The sequence below is a fragment of the Siphateles boraxobius genome, unplaced genomic scaffold (assembly GCF_051911475.1).
Source record: "Siphateles boraxobius isolate OS27281-9 unplaced genomic scaffold, OSU_SipBor_1 46, whole genome shotgun sequence".
In the NCBI taxonomy this organism is placed as follows: domain Eukaryota; kingdom Metazoa; phylum Chordata; class Actinopteri; order Cypriniformes; family Leuciscidae; genus Siphateles; species Siphateles boraxobius.
This window is the reverse complement of record NW_027509097.1, coordinates 8806172-8822523: the sequence shown is the minus strand read 5'-3', so window position 1 is coordinate 8822523 and position 16352 is coordinate 8806172. Positions and strand designations below refer to the sequence as shown.

General features: G+C 37.6%; 1 protein-coding gene across 3 annotated transcripts; it reads right to left on the bottom strand.

Moving 5' to 3' along the window:
* Window positions 1-262: 262 nt before the first annotated feature.
* Window positions 263-16247, bottom strand: tdrd1 (tudor domain containing 1). 3 transcript variants are annotated; one of them, XM_077200655.1, is made up of 26 exons: window positions 16142-16247; window positions 13894-14060; window positions 13739-13794; window positions 13447-13531; window positions 11854-11968; window positions 11687-11750; window positions 11518-11601; window positions 11269-11448; window positions 10949-11092; window positions 9518-9686; window positions 9347-9433; window positions 9069-9245; window positions 7135-7242; window positions 6814-6984; window positions 6435-6686; window positions 6219-6347; window positions 6032-6139; window positions 4535-4705; window positions 4092-4436; window positions 3846-3962; window positions 3613-3729; window positions 2778-2945; window positions 1473-1847; window positions 1168-1242; window positions 714-751; window positions 263-593 (listed from the first exon to the last, which is right to left on the bottom strand). In XM_077200655.1, the coding sequence occupies exons 2-26, from the start codon at window positions 14042-14044 to the stop codon at window positions 534-536; spliced, it is 3546 nt and encodes a 1181-aa protein (XP_077056770.1). In that variant the 5' UTR covers window positions 14045-14060; window positions 16142-16247; the 3' UTR covers window positions 263-533. The 3 variants fall into 3 exon arrangements, with proteins under 3 accessions (XP_077056770.1, XP_077056769.1, XP_077056771.1); XM_077200654.1 differs by lacking the exon at window positions 16142-16247 and adding an exon at window positions 15348-15434; XM_077200656.1 differs by lacking the exons at window positions 263-593; window positions 714-751; window positions 1168-1242; window positions 1473-1847; window positions 16142-16247 and adding exons at window positions 2071-2178; window positions 15348-15434.
* Window positions 16248-16352: the final 105 nt, after the last annotated feature.

The window sequence follows — 16352 nt, the reverse complement described above, 5'->3', positions numbered from 1 at the left end:
CAAACCGGTACATCTTTCTTGTAAGTGACATGAGACTTTCATTCCCGTTCATAGCATGTTTCTCAATACAGTGAAGTAAATGGTGACTGATGCTCTGTCTCTTAACATATTTTCTGCCACAGAAAAAAAAGTCAGTCATCCTAGTTTAGATGTGTAAATGACAGTAAATCTTTGTGAGAAAGTTGTTACATATACACACATCATGTGCATAACCAATTAAAAACAGTTGATACTCTATTAAGAAAAAAAAAATGGCTCCAAACAAACTTAAGTACTTTTTTAATCAAACTGGCACACATAAGGAACACAACTGGCCATAGAAAAACAAAAAAACTGACAATGTGGAACTGGAAAACTGAATGGTAATGCTCCATTATTCACGATTAGCTACATTCTCTCTTGGCTCAAGAAATAAAATCACAAACATTATATAGGCTATAATAAAACAATAGCACCAATATTAGTTTAATAAAAATAAAATATTCACACTACTCTAAAGATAAAAGCTACTTGACAATGAAAATCTTGAGTTACTATATGGTTCCACCAACTTGTTTGACGAGGAGCAGAATCAATTTCTCAATATGGTCAATCTGAAGAGGGAAAAATAAATTAAATAAATCCATAGAATGAGCCATATGTATGTGATAACTATGCATTAGCTTTCTAAAAAAATAACATAAATCATGACTTGTGTTTGCAGCTTTCCGAACCTTTTGCTTCAGCTCAAGACAACAGCATGATTGGGGGGCTAGAAAGAAAGACACATTTAAAAACATTTGTTTAATTTAGTTAATTAGTACATTTATATTTTAAAGCTCATAAAACTACAGACAGGTTGCCCCTTATTCAGAAACCAGCAGTTGTGCGTGCACTAGGCTAAACTACTCAGAATATCTGACTGTCAAGGCTAATTCACAATGCACTGACGGACACAACCAACATGGATAATCACCAGAATTACAGTACGTCACTACTCAGACATTCCACAACACGACCAACAGGTGCCAACACCAGAGGCCGACAGGTAACGCACTGATCCGACAAAACCCAACAAAGTCTCTCAGAATCTTTCAGTGCAGTGTGAATTGGCATTTAGTGATTAAAAATGTCAACATTTTTACAATCCTTTTGCAAGTTATCAGTCTCAGAAACACCAATACCCACCACTGCTGTCCTTTGAGCTTGTAATGTCTTGTGGCTCAGTGCATTCCACTGTAGCCATAGTCTTGGGCATGTTTTCTGAAATCATACATAACAAATGTTTGACAACTGTTTCCCTGGATATGATGACAAGGCTCCTTTTAAATAACACCTTTGAGTTACAGCTGAGAACACCAGGTGGAACAGCACCTGTGCAACAGAATTTCATTGCTACATATCCTGGACAAATTGTTGCACAAGCCCAGTAAACACATACATTAATACTTAGTCTTGCCAACATGAATTCTGCTCAACGTTTAATTCCTCACCTGGTTCCTCCAGCCTGTAGCTGGCACTTAAAGGCGGGGCTTGATCTTTCAGGTCATGTTTCTCCATACCTGCAGATTCAGTTTGATCTGCAGCCTTGTTTGAGCTGACAGTTTGTGTCTGCCTCTCATCTAGATCCTTTTTCTCCTCATTGACAATGGAAGGCAGCTTTGAGTTAGCCTTGCTCTGTCCTTTCTGCAGAGCTCCAATGATGATGGAATTAATATCTTTGTCAGCTTGACCTGACTGCTGGGTAAGGGTTAGCAGGTTGGAGGTCCCATCAAAGCCCTGCAGACTTGACAGGACGCCCCCACTCAACTGAATTCCAAAGAGTTCCAAAACGTCAGTGGGCCACACTGAAGGAAAGTGCTCTTTACCTGTGAGAAAAAAAAAGAGAAAAAAAAAGACCCACAATCATGGCTCAACAAGACTTTTAGGGCAATTTATCCCCAATTTACCACTCCAACAATCAGAGAAAAAAAAACCTTGTCCAGGACCTTGATCGGTTCTGATATTTGGCACAGATTACCTGGTAAGGTGAATGTTGTGAGATGTTTTCAGATCTAATCTTAAACCTCTCTATCTGTTAGCAGAGACATCGGGGTCCCGATGATAAACATTTAAATAGGATTTTAAATCAGGATGATTTTGACTATGATTACGTCAGTACTTTAACAATAGCCAATGAGAGACAAGTCTACAAGGAGACTGAGGAGAATGACAAAACAAGATCATCTTAAAGGGTAACTAAACCCTAAACCAACTTTTTTTAGTTAATGATCTGTAAGAATGGGGCTTTATTAGTACTGTTCAATGATTCGAGTAACTTTTTTGACATTTGTGTATAAAGTGTTTTAATTCTACAATATATGGTGAAAAAACGTCTGAGTGCTGCCCTCTTCAGGTTGAACGGTGGCTACTGCAGTTGAATTTTCCTATTGGATGTTTGGGGTGGTTTGTGATGTAAGGGGTTGTTGGTGAGGTAGGCAAGTTCCATCCAGACAGATGCGTCTCAGGTGCACGCCCCCCTCCGCTGGGCTCTGCCCAGTTTTCCAGCATTTTTCAAATATTGCCAGTGGGTGAAGTCAGGCTCTGACCAGGGGTTTAGTTACCCTTTAATATCTTGAAGTGTGTGGTGTGCCAAAATTGTGCATGTTTGAGATTTGAGAGAAGAAAATTTGTAAAGACTCTCCTTGTGTGTGATGTAACCATATTTCATAATCGGTTAGGATTTAAAAACTCCCAGCCTTACAAGGGTTTTAACATCAGCAATGATTTGTGCATATTCAGACGAGTGAAAGTCTTACCTGCCAGTCCACACCTGACGATTTGAAATGGATGCTGGAGAAGTTCTTTGGTGATTGGAAGGATACTGGAGACAGGGACTGTCTCCATGTTTCCATAATCGGCGTAAATTACATGTGCATGCTTGGTCGTCACCTCCAGCACAACAGCTCTGTACCAGTTTTTGTCACCTGAATAAGGAGTTCAATTTGACTGATTTAAGAACACATCAAGGGCATATCAGTAGTTCAACCACATCACACAACATCATGCAACTCATAAAAACACATCACAGCAACAACTCTCTCATAAAAATAACAAATCACTTATACAGGGGTTTGTTGCACACACACTTTTACAGCTGTAGATTAAAAGCTGCGGTTCCACTACAGGTGTCATTTTTAGATGGACCTGGAATTACTGGCTTAGCTTGTATTACAATAAAAAAAATTTGTTTCTTAATACATTTTAAGTAGTAATTTATTCCCGTGCTGGCAAAGCTGCTATAAATCCAGTCTTCAGAAATCATTGTAATACTCTGTTTTGATGCTCAAGAAACATCTTGTTATTATCAAACTTGGAAACATTGTGCTGCTTAGTGTATTTTGTAGAAACCGTGATGCATTTCTTCAGGGTTCTTTAAAAACAAAATTTAAAAGAACATTTATTTGAAATAGAATCCTTACTAAATAAAACTTTTTTTTAAAGAAATAAAGACTCCAAACTTTTGAAAGGTAGTGTATATTATAAAATAATAGTGCTTATTTGCAAAAATTCACCATATAGTTTGACACTGTACATGTGATTCCATCTATTTATCCCACCCAGATAAGCCACGGGGGTAAAGGTCAAACTGACCTGAGAACTGTGCACAGCAGGCAGCTCCTGGTAAAGGGTGGCACAGATTGGGGATTGGCTGTTTGCTGCAGTACTTCGCAACATCATTCATAATGGTCTTCAGACCCTCTACATTCACTAGGAGGAAAACAAATTCAGCTTAATGTAAAGAAGCATCATTATAATGATATAACCATAATAATAGTTGTTCTAGCTAGACTTTATGCTTTAAATACTACACTACGAGTGCACACCTTGTCCAGGATTCATTATGTAAAAGAGACTAGGGCTGATCACCGCTACCACCCTTGGTTGGAATGTGTCACTGCAAAGCAGCTCCAATGTCTTCCAATTTAAAGGAAAAGAGTCACCTAAATGACAGTGAACATTTAATCATGCACAAGAACAATAAAAAAATTACCTGCATATTACTAGTACTAGCAATTACAAAACTATAAAGCCATATTTAAAAGGTTTTAACATCAGTTATGCTAACTTACTTAATGCGGTTGAAACTTCTGGGGCATTGGCAGCTCCACTGTTGTTCGGTTTCAAAGGCTCTTCTACAGGTGGATTCTGATCAATGGGTTTTAGAGTGGGCAGATCCTCAATCTGATTGGAGGGTTTAGTTGGCTGCAGTGGAGGCTGTTTCACCTGTGTGCAAGGTCTAGCCAGGTGCTCAGAAATTAGCACAGCAGCAATGTTTTGACCTGCGCTCTCTAGCTCCACCCCATAACCCTTCTCAGTAATGGACAGCACTCTGCCACTCAATGGCTGACTGGCACAAAGAGCCTGAAACTTGTGCATTGCCTCTTTACTCCACTGACCCTCCATTGGTTCGACTCCTGCACAGTGATTGTTGGCCATATGTACAATGCACTTATAATGAAACAAATTTTAAATAATTTATAGCCACACACACACAAACCCCAAAGAAAAATACCTGCAAGCCAGCAGCGGATCGCTTGGAAAGGCAGCTTGAGCAGATTCTGGGTGATGGCCTTCAGATGTGCTGCCTCCACCTCACAGGAGTTCCCATAGTCCACAAAATAAACTCTAGCCTTACCCTCTCCACACACTTCTAATACCATGGCTCTGTACCACTGGGTATCTCCTGCAAACAGGAAGCAAAAACATTAAAAATTGCATCTGTACACTGCCATTTCAAAGTTTCTTAATCCTTTTATTCAAGCAAGGATGCATTAAATTGATCTAAAGTGACAGTAAAGACTTTAATAAGCATTTATTTGAAATAGACATCTTGTGTAACAATGTTAAAGGAGTCATCGGATGCAAAATTCACTTTTATAGTGTTTGCATTAAATGTGTCTTTGCAATGTGTGGACAACCACCATACAATGAAAAAAATCTATTCACTTTTTTTTTATCCTCAAAAAGCCTAAACCAGAGGTGTTCAATCCTGCTCCTGGAGGGCCACTCTCCTGCAGAGTTTAGTTCCAACCTGCTTCAGCACACCTGCCTTTGTATATTCAAGCGATCCTGAAGAGCTTGATGAGCTGATTCAGGTGTGTTTGATTAGGGTTGGAACTAAACTCTGCAGGGCAGTAGCCCTCCAGGAGCAGGATTGAAGACCTCTGGCCTAAACACTCAATCATCAAGCAGTTTAGATTTACTGAGCAATAAGATGTCATATTGTTCATGCTCCGCCCACGACCGCTGACGGACTGTCCCGTATTAGCATATTTCCGCCCTTAGCCATTTGTATTCTGTCCACCAAGGCAGGTTGCCAGAGCAGCACTTTAATGTCTTGTGTCGACACGCCCCACTGAAGAGGGGTGGGGCGAGCAGGTCCTCATTATCATTTAAAGAGACATGCACCAATACAGGTCCCTGTGAACAGAGCTGTTTTTGAGGTGGTAAAAGGGTCCCGTTTTACACAACCATTGAAGAATTTTAACCAAAGTATGTTACAAACTTTACATGAAGACCCTAAAGAATCATACCAACTTGTTGAAAATGGGCATCCAATGACCCCTTTAACTTTCTATTAATTAAAAAACCCTGAAAAAAATACATCAGCTGTTTTTAACATTGAAATGTTTCTTGAGCACCAAAAAAAGGCATATTAGAATGATTTCTGGTGGATCATGTGATACTGAAGGAATCACATGAATAAATTGCATTTTAAAAATATACTAAAATAGTTATGTTTCACAATATTTTAGTTTTTACTTTATTTTGACAAATGCAGCCCTGGCAAGCAAATGATACTTTACTGTTTCGGGTTGACAAGATTGTTTTAATGGTTTGGAATTGTAGTGTATACATCATTTTAAATGTCAGTTGTCAACTGCTTCTTAGAAATAAAATTGTTTGAAAATGAAAAAAAAAATCTGTTTACTATTCTATTACTATTTATTATGTTTATTATAGGTGCGTTACTGGAACCATGGTGTTTGTTTGGACGAGTCAGTATCACCTGTGAAGAGAGCACAACATGGTTCTCCCACAGTTGGTGTAAAGGGAGCTCCGCCCAATTCACAATGCCTTTTGAGCTCATAGGACAGCGCAGTCAGGATGTGTGAATCTGCCAAACAGAAATAAAATAATTACAAACATGACGATTCACACAGTGTAGAAAGAACAACACTGATGGATAGTCGCACCGCTACTGTAGTTGTAACAGTAGAATTCGTCCAGGCTCTTCAAAGTACTAATCACCAGCTCCACCTTTTGGCCATCGAAGGGAAGTTCAGCACAAGTCCACTCCATTTTCTGAACAGGCAGACTGAGGGCTGGAGTAAAATTACAAGATATTGATCTACATTATCCTTTTGAAAAAGATCAGAAACGGCTCAAATAAAATAAGGTTCTGCACTTACATGGCATTTCAGGGAAGGATGCCTGAGTTGGTTCATATTTCTCGGTCACCAAACTTTCAATGGCAGCATAACCCATGTTAACCAACAACTCAGCAACATTGGTCTGAGGGTCACTAGTCTCGTCGATCATGGACACCAGAGCCCTACCGTCCTTCTTACCCAGAATCTCAACCCGAATGAAGCGGTTGCAGACCAGACGTTTCACCATCAAAATGGCCTCCTCTGACCAGTCGTCTGTTGGAGACTTTATACCTGGAGCAATATGAACATGTTAATCAAGAAATCAATCTTGCTGAAAATCTCCGACTGTGTCATGCATGCAAATCAATATATGCTGAGCCAATTACAGATGCTCAGTGAATGAATCATTGCACTATACCTGCCAGAGAACAGGGGATTGCTTGCGTTGCTAAAGCCAACAGATCCTTGTTGATTGGTCGTAGGCGAGTTAACTCAACTTCTTCAGAGTTTCCAAAGTCTATGTATCCGACACACACGCGATCCTCAGAGGAATATGCCAGAACTTTAGCTCTATACCACTGGTTGTCCTCTGTAATTCATGAGGAGATAGCGTTAGAAGATACCGATTTTAAGGTGCATTTTTACAGTTCAACAGCCCCCAGTCCCATTCACCGATGGGAAGGCACACTTTACACATTTTTACATGAATCAAAGGAAAAAGAAAAAAAACAGGCCTGACCAGAGAACAGTGAGCAGCAGACAGTTCCTGGCGCAGGTCTGAAGATCTCATTGGTTAGAGTGTTTGAGCAGTGCTCCCTTAAATTCACCTGCAACTGCTGGATTATACCTGAAAGCATGAAGATTACATCATACAATCAACATACTGAAAGTGCAGAATATATTTTATAAAAAGGAAGAAATTTACAACAGATGCTAACACATTGCAGGAGCAAAGCAAAAAATGTATTTCCCCTATCATATATATGCAGTACACTACCATTCAAGAGTTCATTCCATTCAATATCATTAAAAGTTTATTTCACCAAGAACGCATTAAATTGATCAAAGAGACACTAAGACATTCACTAAACTCAAACTATTCAAAGAATCCTGATTTTTGTTTAAGTTTCAACCAAAATATTAAGCACCACAATCGTTTTTGATATTGTAATGAAATGTTTCTTGAGCACCAAATAAGCATATTATTTAAAATAATTTCTGAAGGATCATGTGACACTGAAGATCACAGAGTAAAACTTATTAAAAAAAGATATTTTAAATTGTAATAATATTACTTTTTTACTGTGTTTTTGATCAAATAAATGCAGTTTTGGTGAACCTAAAAAAACTTTTAAAAAAACTTGAACAGTAGTGTATGCACCAATGGTCATTATGGACCCGGATATTCGAATATTCGTTCGGTGTGTTGGTATTCGATTTGAAAATGTGACATTCGAATATTCTTTTTTTTTGCACACCTGGCATCCCCCTCGAAACGGTTCTCATTCGCGGTTTGAATATGTTTTACACTATCAAATCTGGTGAAATATAATACTTAACATATAACTTTGTTATATCTACTTAATAAATATATTTGCTTCTTCTTGGACTACTAAATGTGTTCCTGCAACGGGAGTATTCTCTGAGAGCGCAGAACAGCGGAGTTTGTATGGACAGAAGTGCATGCATGAGCTTGTATTTTGGGTTAAGCTGCGTTGCTTTGAAATTGTGGAACATAGAATAATAGAAACAAAATGTATTATCCTTTTTACCCTTATCAATCTAAATTAATCTACAGCTAAATATAGGAGACTTTGAGATTTTACTGGGACGTCACGTTTATTTTTCGTTTTTCTTTATTTAAATTTCGTTTTTCTTTATTGAAATTTCGTTTTTCTATATTTAAATTTCGTTTTTATTTATTTAAATTTCGTTTTTATTTATTTAAATTTCGTTTTTATTTATTTAAATTTCGTTTTTATTTATTTAAATCTACCCTACCTTGTCAGTGAGAAAAATATTTGAAGACTACCTTATTAAAAATATTGCTTAAGTTAAAAGACCTGTGTGTGTGTGTGGTATATCACTAGCGCCGTGTCCGTTCTCGGAGCATATAAGCCCTGCATGCGTGAGGTGCGCTGCTTCTTTATTTAAATCTACCCTACTTCGTCAGTAATTTGTTAGGGAGAAAAATATTAGACTACCTTATTAAAAATATTAGGCTACCTTATTAAAAATATTGCTTAAGTTAACAGACCTGTGTGTGTTTTATATCACTAGTGCAGTGTCCATTCTCGGAGCATTTAAGCTCTGCTCGCGTGAGGCGCGCGCGCATCCGGCTCGCGGTGTTCTGTAGTTTTTTAAAAGTTTATTAATTCTGAACGTTTCGCGTCTCGCCTGTCTATCTATATTGCACCAAATACGACACTGCACTCCCTTGTGAAGTCGTTTGGATGAACAGTTCTCGAAATAATCAAAATGCAACGGACAGACAGACATAGGCTGTAGAGATTCCGAAGCTTCGAATATTCAATGTTCATTACTACCGAAGCTTCGAAGCTCAAAAAATGGTACTCGGATCAGCCCTAATGGTCATGTAATAAAAATACCATGAAAAAAAGAATGTTTCATTGAGGTAAAATTGTGTTTTAAATCAAGTTGCAGAAAGCTCACTGGTATTTTCAAGCTTCTGACAGAGGATCTCTGAGGGAGACTGGATGTGGGTGACCACTGCAGTGAATGCGTCACCCACTCCTTGAGTCAACGGCTCTGGAGGCCTGGCTTCAGAATTCTCATTCTTTCCTCCAGACAAGCGCTTGAAGTTTTCAAAGGATGCCTTTAGCAATGAATCTAAAGAAAATATTTAAATAGATCAGGGTGAAAAAATAAAATGAAAGAATTGAGTGAATCATTAATAGAAGATAAAAAAAACAGATGAGTCAGCAACTCACTGATGTTGTGTTCAGTCTGTGGTTTGACAGCAACATCCTCCTTTATGGCATAGCCCTGGTCTATCAGAAAAGTGCTCAAGTATTTACCTGTAGCAAAAACAAATAATTACATCTTGTTGAACACCTTGCTCATTTCAAATAAAGCTCTCCAAAGAACCACGTATGCCCTACCAAGCGTGCTAAGAGGAACATCTACAGCAAGCAGAGCTCCATCATTCATGATGTCCAACACTGTGAAAGTAAGGCTCTTTCCAGTAATTATCTGCCTAACAGCAATAGAGCATTCGCCTGTCCAACTTCCTGTCACAGGCTTTACCCCAGCAACACAACACTGCAAAGCCTGTGAAAACAACAAAGCAGCTTTGGAAAAAGCATGAGATAATGACTACTGCTGGAACCTTAAGTAATTTAACAAGAGCAATATAATTTTCACTGATATATCAAATTAAGAAATATCAGGAATATTGCAAACATTTTAATACTTGTTGTTCAGCAGTTACAATATATATGTACTCAGTGTGTAATATATATATATAAAAAGGGCTGGGATGATACACCCATCTCCCGATTCGATACTATCACGATACTTAGGTCCCTATACAAAATGTAGAATCGCAATTCTTAAAAAAAAAGAAAAGAAAATCCCAATACAAGTATTGCTATTTTCATATTGCAATGTATTGAAATTTTTTTTTTTACACTAGACAGTGAGGAAGAGCTAAATACACTTGTATATGTATAAGATGAGTCATATTTACAATAACAATTCATCACATCTGTGTTTTATTTCAGAAGCATCATACAGTACTACATTCTCTTGAATAAACGATTCAATAACAAATAAAATTAAGTCACGTGTTGCCACCTAGTGACAAAACAATGTAATCGATAATGCGTTATTTAAAGCGCCAAGTTTCTATCAAAATCTTATTTACTCTATTTTGATTGCTACTTTAAACTTTTATCCCAGTAGTTCTGTGATAATTTGAACTATTGTATCACAGACATAATGATACTATGAGGTTGAAAAGACTGTTGGTTAAGCCATTTCATGACAACTCTCTCTGGGTCAGCGGCAACACCGATTTGAATGTTGCGATGTGATTTTGTCTTTAAAAAGGTTTAATAGACAGACGAATTGGAAGATAGCGTGGGTGTTTGAATCGAGATCATTCTGGATGAATCGTGTAGCTCTATTGTCGTATCTCTCTATTAGCAAATGAGTAGGGCGAGGGCTTTTCAGTGCATTCAGTCTCATGTCGCTTTCACGGGTCCAATTGGGACATTGCGACACTTAACACTCATAGATAACGACATATTTCATCCTCTGTTGGAACAAAAATGGCTAACTTCTGTCAACCTCATCTATTAGCAAAGACAAACATAAAGCAATTTTAATTTATATCGATTCAGGAATAAAAAAAAATCTATTTTAAAATCGGTAACAAAATAAATCGCGATAGTTAGGTGAATCGATTTTTCTCCCAGCCCTAATATACACTCACATTCATACATATATGCAATCAACAATAATACTAAAAATAATATGGCATTAATAGTATGATTAATAATAATATATTATGTAATGGAGATGTAACTCACAAATGGTGGTGCAGCATCGATATTGTCAGAGAGAGGCCTTATGTTGTCAAGTGTAACATTCTCCTCATTCCCAAAGTCGATGTAAAATACACTAGCAGTTTTGTGGGCCACATCAACTGACAGAACCTCAGCTCGATACCAGTTCTAAATCAGCATGAAAAAGACCAAACTGAGCACAACAACACTCACTACAGTCAACGCTTTAAGATGAAACAAACTTGACCTGTTACGCACTGCACTGATCAATGCATATTTCACAGAAATTCTAATCACCCTGGTTCTCTGACGAATTCAATTAAAAATGTAAATATTTGCCTCACCCGATCAAGTGAAAATTTTACAGCACAGAGCTCCCCAATTTCAGGCTTGTATTCAGGAGCAAATGAAGTGCTATAGGCCTTCTGGAGCTCTGCAGTAATGTTTTTCAGGGACTCCATCATCTCGATTGACTGTAGGTGGATGGAGAACATCCCAGGGTTCCTCAGGTCAATCACTGTACCCTGAAAAAAAGATGCTCTGTGAGGCAGAGTCGATAGAGAATAAAGCAATATAGGCCTAATGAAAAGTACCTTTATCTCAGCTCCTTTGGAAACATTGTTCTTGCGCAAATCACGTCGATACATTCCCTTTGGCTTTAGGTCAACACATATCTCCTATAAAAGAAGATCATTTTCTGAAGGAATTAGATGGAATAACTAACTACTGCAAATGCAAGTACCTATAGCAACCTATGAGTACCTTAGCTTGAAGGCCACCAAGTCCATTTCCAGATGGCATAGCTGTTGATTCCTTAATTTTCTCACTGATAAAAAAGGAAAACAAGTATGAAAAAAGGAGGTTTTTCACATTGTGCTTCCAAACCAACACGCAAATAACACTGATATACAGAGAACATATTCTAGTACCTGGTAGCTTCTTGGATGCTAGGTTTGCAGACATGTCGATGAGCTTTCCAATCCTGACTCTGACAAGCTACAGAACAGTAGCAAGTTTTTTTACAACGAGTGCACCTGAAGTTTCCTAAATAGGGTACAAGAAATTATCACTAAAAAATGACCAACTCCTTCTGCTGATCAAAGCCAGCCAAGACATGTTTGCAACACACTAGTATCAGTGGGCAGGAACATAAATATGTATACGCCATCTTGAATCGGTCAGCGTAGTGCCACTCACATAAAAAAATCAATTATGCCACAACATTCTGCAGTTTCTGGTTATGAAACCGACTAAAATTAAATTTCCGAAGAAATGGTATAACCTTTCACAGGTGAGAATGTGTTGGTTTGTGCATTATATGTATTAACTCAATATTACAGGTTTTTACTATGGTACTTCAACCCTCTACAATGCGAGTAAATCACTCGCATATGCGACTACAATAAATCTTCACTCTGGCCAATTAATTAATGTATATCATTAGCCATTGGCTAATAAATTCTTAGATTTTACTCGCCTTTACTAGTGTTTGTGTTAGAGGCAAGGTACAAGTTCATTTTTTCACTTGAGAGTTTCGCTCTCAGTCAAGCGATCTGTACTATTTATATTCAGCTCAATGGATGCGGAGTGTACTTGTAGTTGACGTTCCGTAAACTAGTGTGAAGGCGCACAATCGTGGTCGCTTTGCTGAGAGTTTAGGGTTTCTCACACACACGCAGAGAGAGAGCGAGAGTCTTACATACCACGCAGAATCGATGCGCTACATGTAAATTATATTATTTGTTGTATTCTCCTTTCAAAATAACAGAGTTCATTTTGAATTATTCAGCTTTTAAGAACAAGCAGAAGATATTTCGGTTTCTCCGGGAATGGGCGGTACCAATGTGCAAATGGCAATCTCATTGATTAGCGCTCATCCCCGTTTTGATTTCTGCAAATCAGTTCGAGCAAACGATGATAACTTGATTAATATTCATGAACCCACAGCTCCTCAATCCTTAGTGCGCTGAATGTTATTAGTAGTAGCAGTATCTTTTAATAATTATTATTTCTATTATCCATGACTATTATCAATTTTTTTACAGTAACTGAATGACCAACAATATCTTAAGCACCACCACCAGTCCTTAGTTCAGGTAAAATGATAAATATGAATTCATACATGGTTACCAAGTTTTACTTATAATTACTTAAGTTCTATCATTAAATAGTGCTTGATTATCATATCATAAGAGTGAGACAGCTCTCAGATTTCATCAAAAATATCTTAATTTGTGTTACTTATAAGTCTTACGGGGCTGGAACAACATGAGGGTGAGTAATTACTGACAGAATTTTAATTTTTGGGTGAACTAACCCTTTAAGTCATTTTTCTTCACAAGTTAAATATATAGAGCGAGAAAAAAAAAGTGTGTTAATGTTGGCTATTTTATCATGTCTTGGAATATGACTCATCCAATCAGATTACAGAGTCGTTGTTATCAATTTTAAAATGCTAGTTATACCAAACAAATAAAAGCAAGCAAGTTGAACACTGACTAAAATCAAGCAAAGTAACCTACCCTGATGACTGCAGTAATTGCACAACTTTACCAGTGGGCCCAGAATGGACCCTGCAGTCTGTGGGGAAGACAAGAAATCTCCACACTGTGGAAAAGTTTAACACTTTAAACATTGATACGACTGCAGGAAACTATCAAAGCTGTCTGATCTCTGGTTAGTCTCAAGAGGAAAATATTACAAATATATCTACATAGCTAAACAACCAATGTTAGCACATTAAGAATAGTATTGGTCTTAAAAAAAAACTAAAAAGGTGCATCTTTAATAATATATAGAAGCATTATCACATACATGATTGCTTTTAGCAGAAATCACATTCTCCTTTCTGACAGCATCACTTTTAGGATCTAAAAAAAAAGTGGACACAAAATGATCTAGAAAATGAAATCTGTTTTTTGTTTTTTCAAGAGTCAATAACAAAATGCTCAAAAACATTTAAACAATACCATCTAGAACATCACTCGCTAGAAGATGTTCTTGAGCGAGCTCCTGAATTGCTGGTGCTGGTCCTCTAGGACCAAGTGAACTCGGTCCAGTTGCAGGTCTCCTCAAAGGGAGATTGGGTCTCACCAAAGTCTGAGTGAAAGATCGATTCATTCTTCCCTTGGTTTCACTGTGAGGTAAAATAATATACACTATTAGTCAGTATTATGAGTTTGTGTGCGTGTCTGTGTGCATGGGACGATAGGGTAGTCAATCCTACTCCTAGAAATCTAACTTCCTGCAGCGTTTATCTCAAAATCTGCTACAATTGTCTGTCATTTTCAAGTGAACCCAGAGACATTCAATATTTGGTTCAGGTGTGTTTGATTACAAACTTCAGAAAGGTATATGCGCGAAGCAAGATAACGAACACATACGGTTTAATGAACGTGGAGGGCCAATTGCCAGTTGGCCTGTAATATTTTTATGAATTCTAGGCATGCAATGTTGTGACTGAGAACATGGACGAGGCTCGGGACAGTTGACAAGCCAGTGCTGCATCGTCGCGAAAGTTTAAACCATGCCATTTGAAATATTTAAGTGCAAGAATTCGCATTACTCGGTGTGTGGAAATTATCTGTGCGCAAACATCCGAAGCGCGCGCCAGATCCCCGCGTCTCAGACAGCGCGCGATATTGAATTGAGCTTTTTTCACTTCTTGAGCTTGAAAAAGTAATGTCGAGTATCGTCGTAAGAAAAAATAGTCAGTTAATGCTTAAGTGAATATAAACAGCTCATAAGGAAAAAGCATCATCACTTGCTCTTGAAGTGACAGCTATTCACGTCCTCAAACAAAAAGACAACTCACTCACTGCGCTTTACTTGCCTATTGTAACTTTTATAGGCCTACCGATTAATATGTTTAATTTGTACAGTGATGACAATGCAGTGTTATTTTACATTTGATCACTTTATTAAATTTCTGTACCTGAAAATTGTGAATTTTCCCTAGTATCTAAAATGTTTGTGTCAGAACTGCCTGTTTTTGCAAAAAACAATTTCATGGCTGGTGAAAAGTTATTTATTTTTATTTAAATAGGTAACGTTATGCCCGTGCATTAGCAGGTGTGTAATAAGTTGGTTCCAGCAGGCCTTGAATACATGCTTATAATGCTTTCCTTTTCTATCAAAGTAAACTGAACTTAAGTTATATTCCCTGAACTAACTACAAAACCCAGTGTATATAAAGTGAATATAATAATGTCAGGATTGATTCTGAGAATGACGCAGAGCTGTTTAACGTTACACGTGGCCTGCTAGATTAATCGACAGGGCAAGTTTTCTATTTAAGTATACCCTTCCCCTTGTTATGCAGGTTAGGTAAGACAACTTAATAAAAGTAAATTAAATAAATACAAGTACGTAACAACTTTCCCGAATGTATTATTGCAGAGATGATAGATGGAGATGTTCTTACCCTTGACACCACCTCGTGCTTTAAGGATTTTCTGCGCATGCGCAATTGAACGACCTCTGCGACCTAAGGACTTCACGTGATTGAGGAGCCTTCTGCTATTCACATTGACTAGCATATAAATTCAATGGAACGTAACATATTTTGTAGTGATGGTTTATTTAAAGGCAAAATCTACATTAGAATTTGCAGATATAGACACGAGAAAAAAAACAGTTACAGTAATATACATGGTGGATTAAGATAAAAAAGTAAATTTATTATTTTAGAATGAAATTCAAAGTAAAAGTTCAATATAAATTATGTGCATACATTTTAAAACGAAAGATGTATTGATCAAATTAATATCTGAACTGGGGGAAAAAAATAAGTTTCCACTTACTGTCACATAGGCCTACATGTCATTGTGTTTTGGTTTGGTTCTGTTCCCTGTCATTGTAAGTTGACCTTTTGGGTGCACCAAAAACTTTAACATGCTGCCTTTGGATGACTCATTCAAAGGTAGGAAGGCATCAAGGCAAGTCAGAATCCAATAGCTTCACTTCCTGTCTACTGAGATACCTTCATCTGATCGATTTTTGAAGGAAGCAGAAAATGTATCCGTCGCTGCCTTTGATATCCCTGTGTTCCATTCAGTGACAGACAGTTGATCAAAAAAATAAAGATGTTGTGTGAAAGATGTGGTTGCTGACCAATTTGTGTGTAAGTGAATGTTTTTGACCAATGTTCGCCACTTCTGATGTCATTTCTAGCAAGAGATTACTACTGTAGTAATTAAATATTTGTTTAGTTCTCACCAAAGCTCTCTCTGTTTTGCTGTAGATCATTAAATTGTTACGCTGCCTCAGAAGTCTGCCCAAAATCAGTTTCGTGAGGTACTTTCATGCACAAACGCTGCCTGCAGAGTTGTTGCCTATAAGGCAGCGAGGCAACAAGTCAGCTGCCTAATTTTTGAGATGCAGTGTGAAAGTCTGTTTCTATAGTTACTGATTAGTTTCACCTGTTTCA

What these genes read in the sequence shown, in the direction of transcription:
- tdrd1 (XM_077200655.1), bottom strand. Translation starts at nt 14,044, where the DNA reads ATGAATCGATCTTTCACTCAGACTTTGGTGAGACCCAATCTCCCTTTG. An exon ending in AGCATCCAAGAAGCTACCAG is followed by an intron (nt 11,751 to 11,853) that starts GTACTAGAATAT and finishes CTTTTTTATCAG; the next exon opens with TGAGAAAATTAAGGAATCAA. An exon ending in CTACAGGCTGGAGGAACCAG is followed by an intron (nt 1,243 to 1,472) that starts GTGAGGAATTAA and finishes GTATGATTTCAG; the next exon opens with AAAACATGCCCAAGACTATG.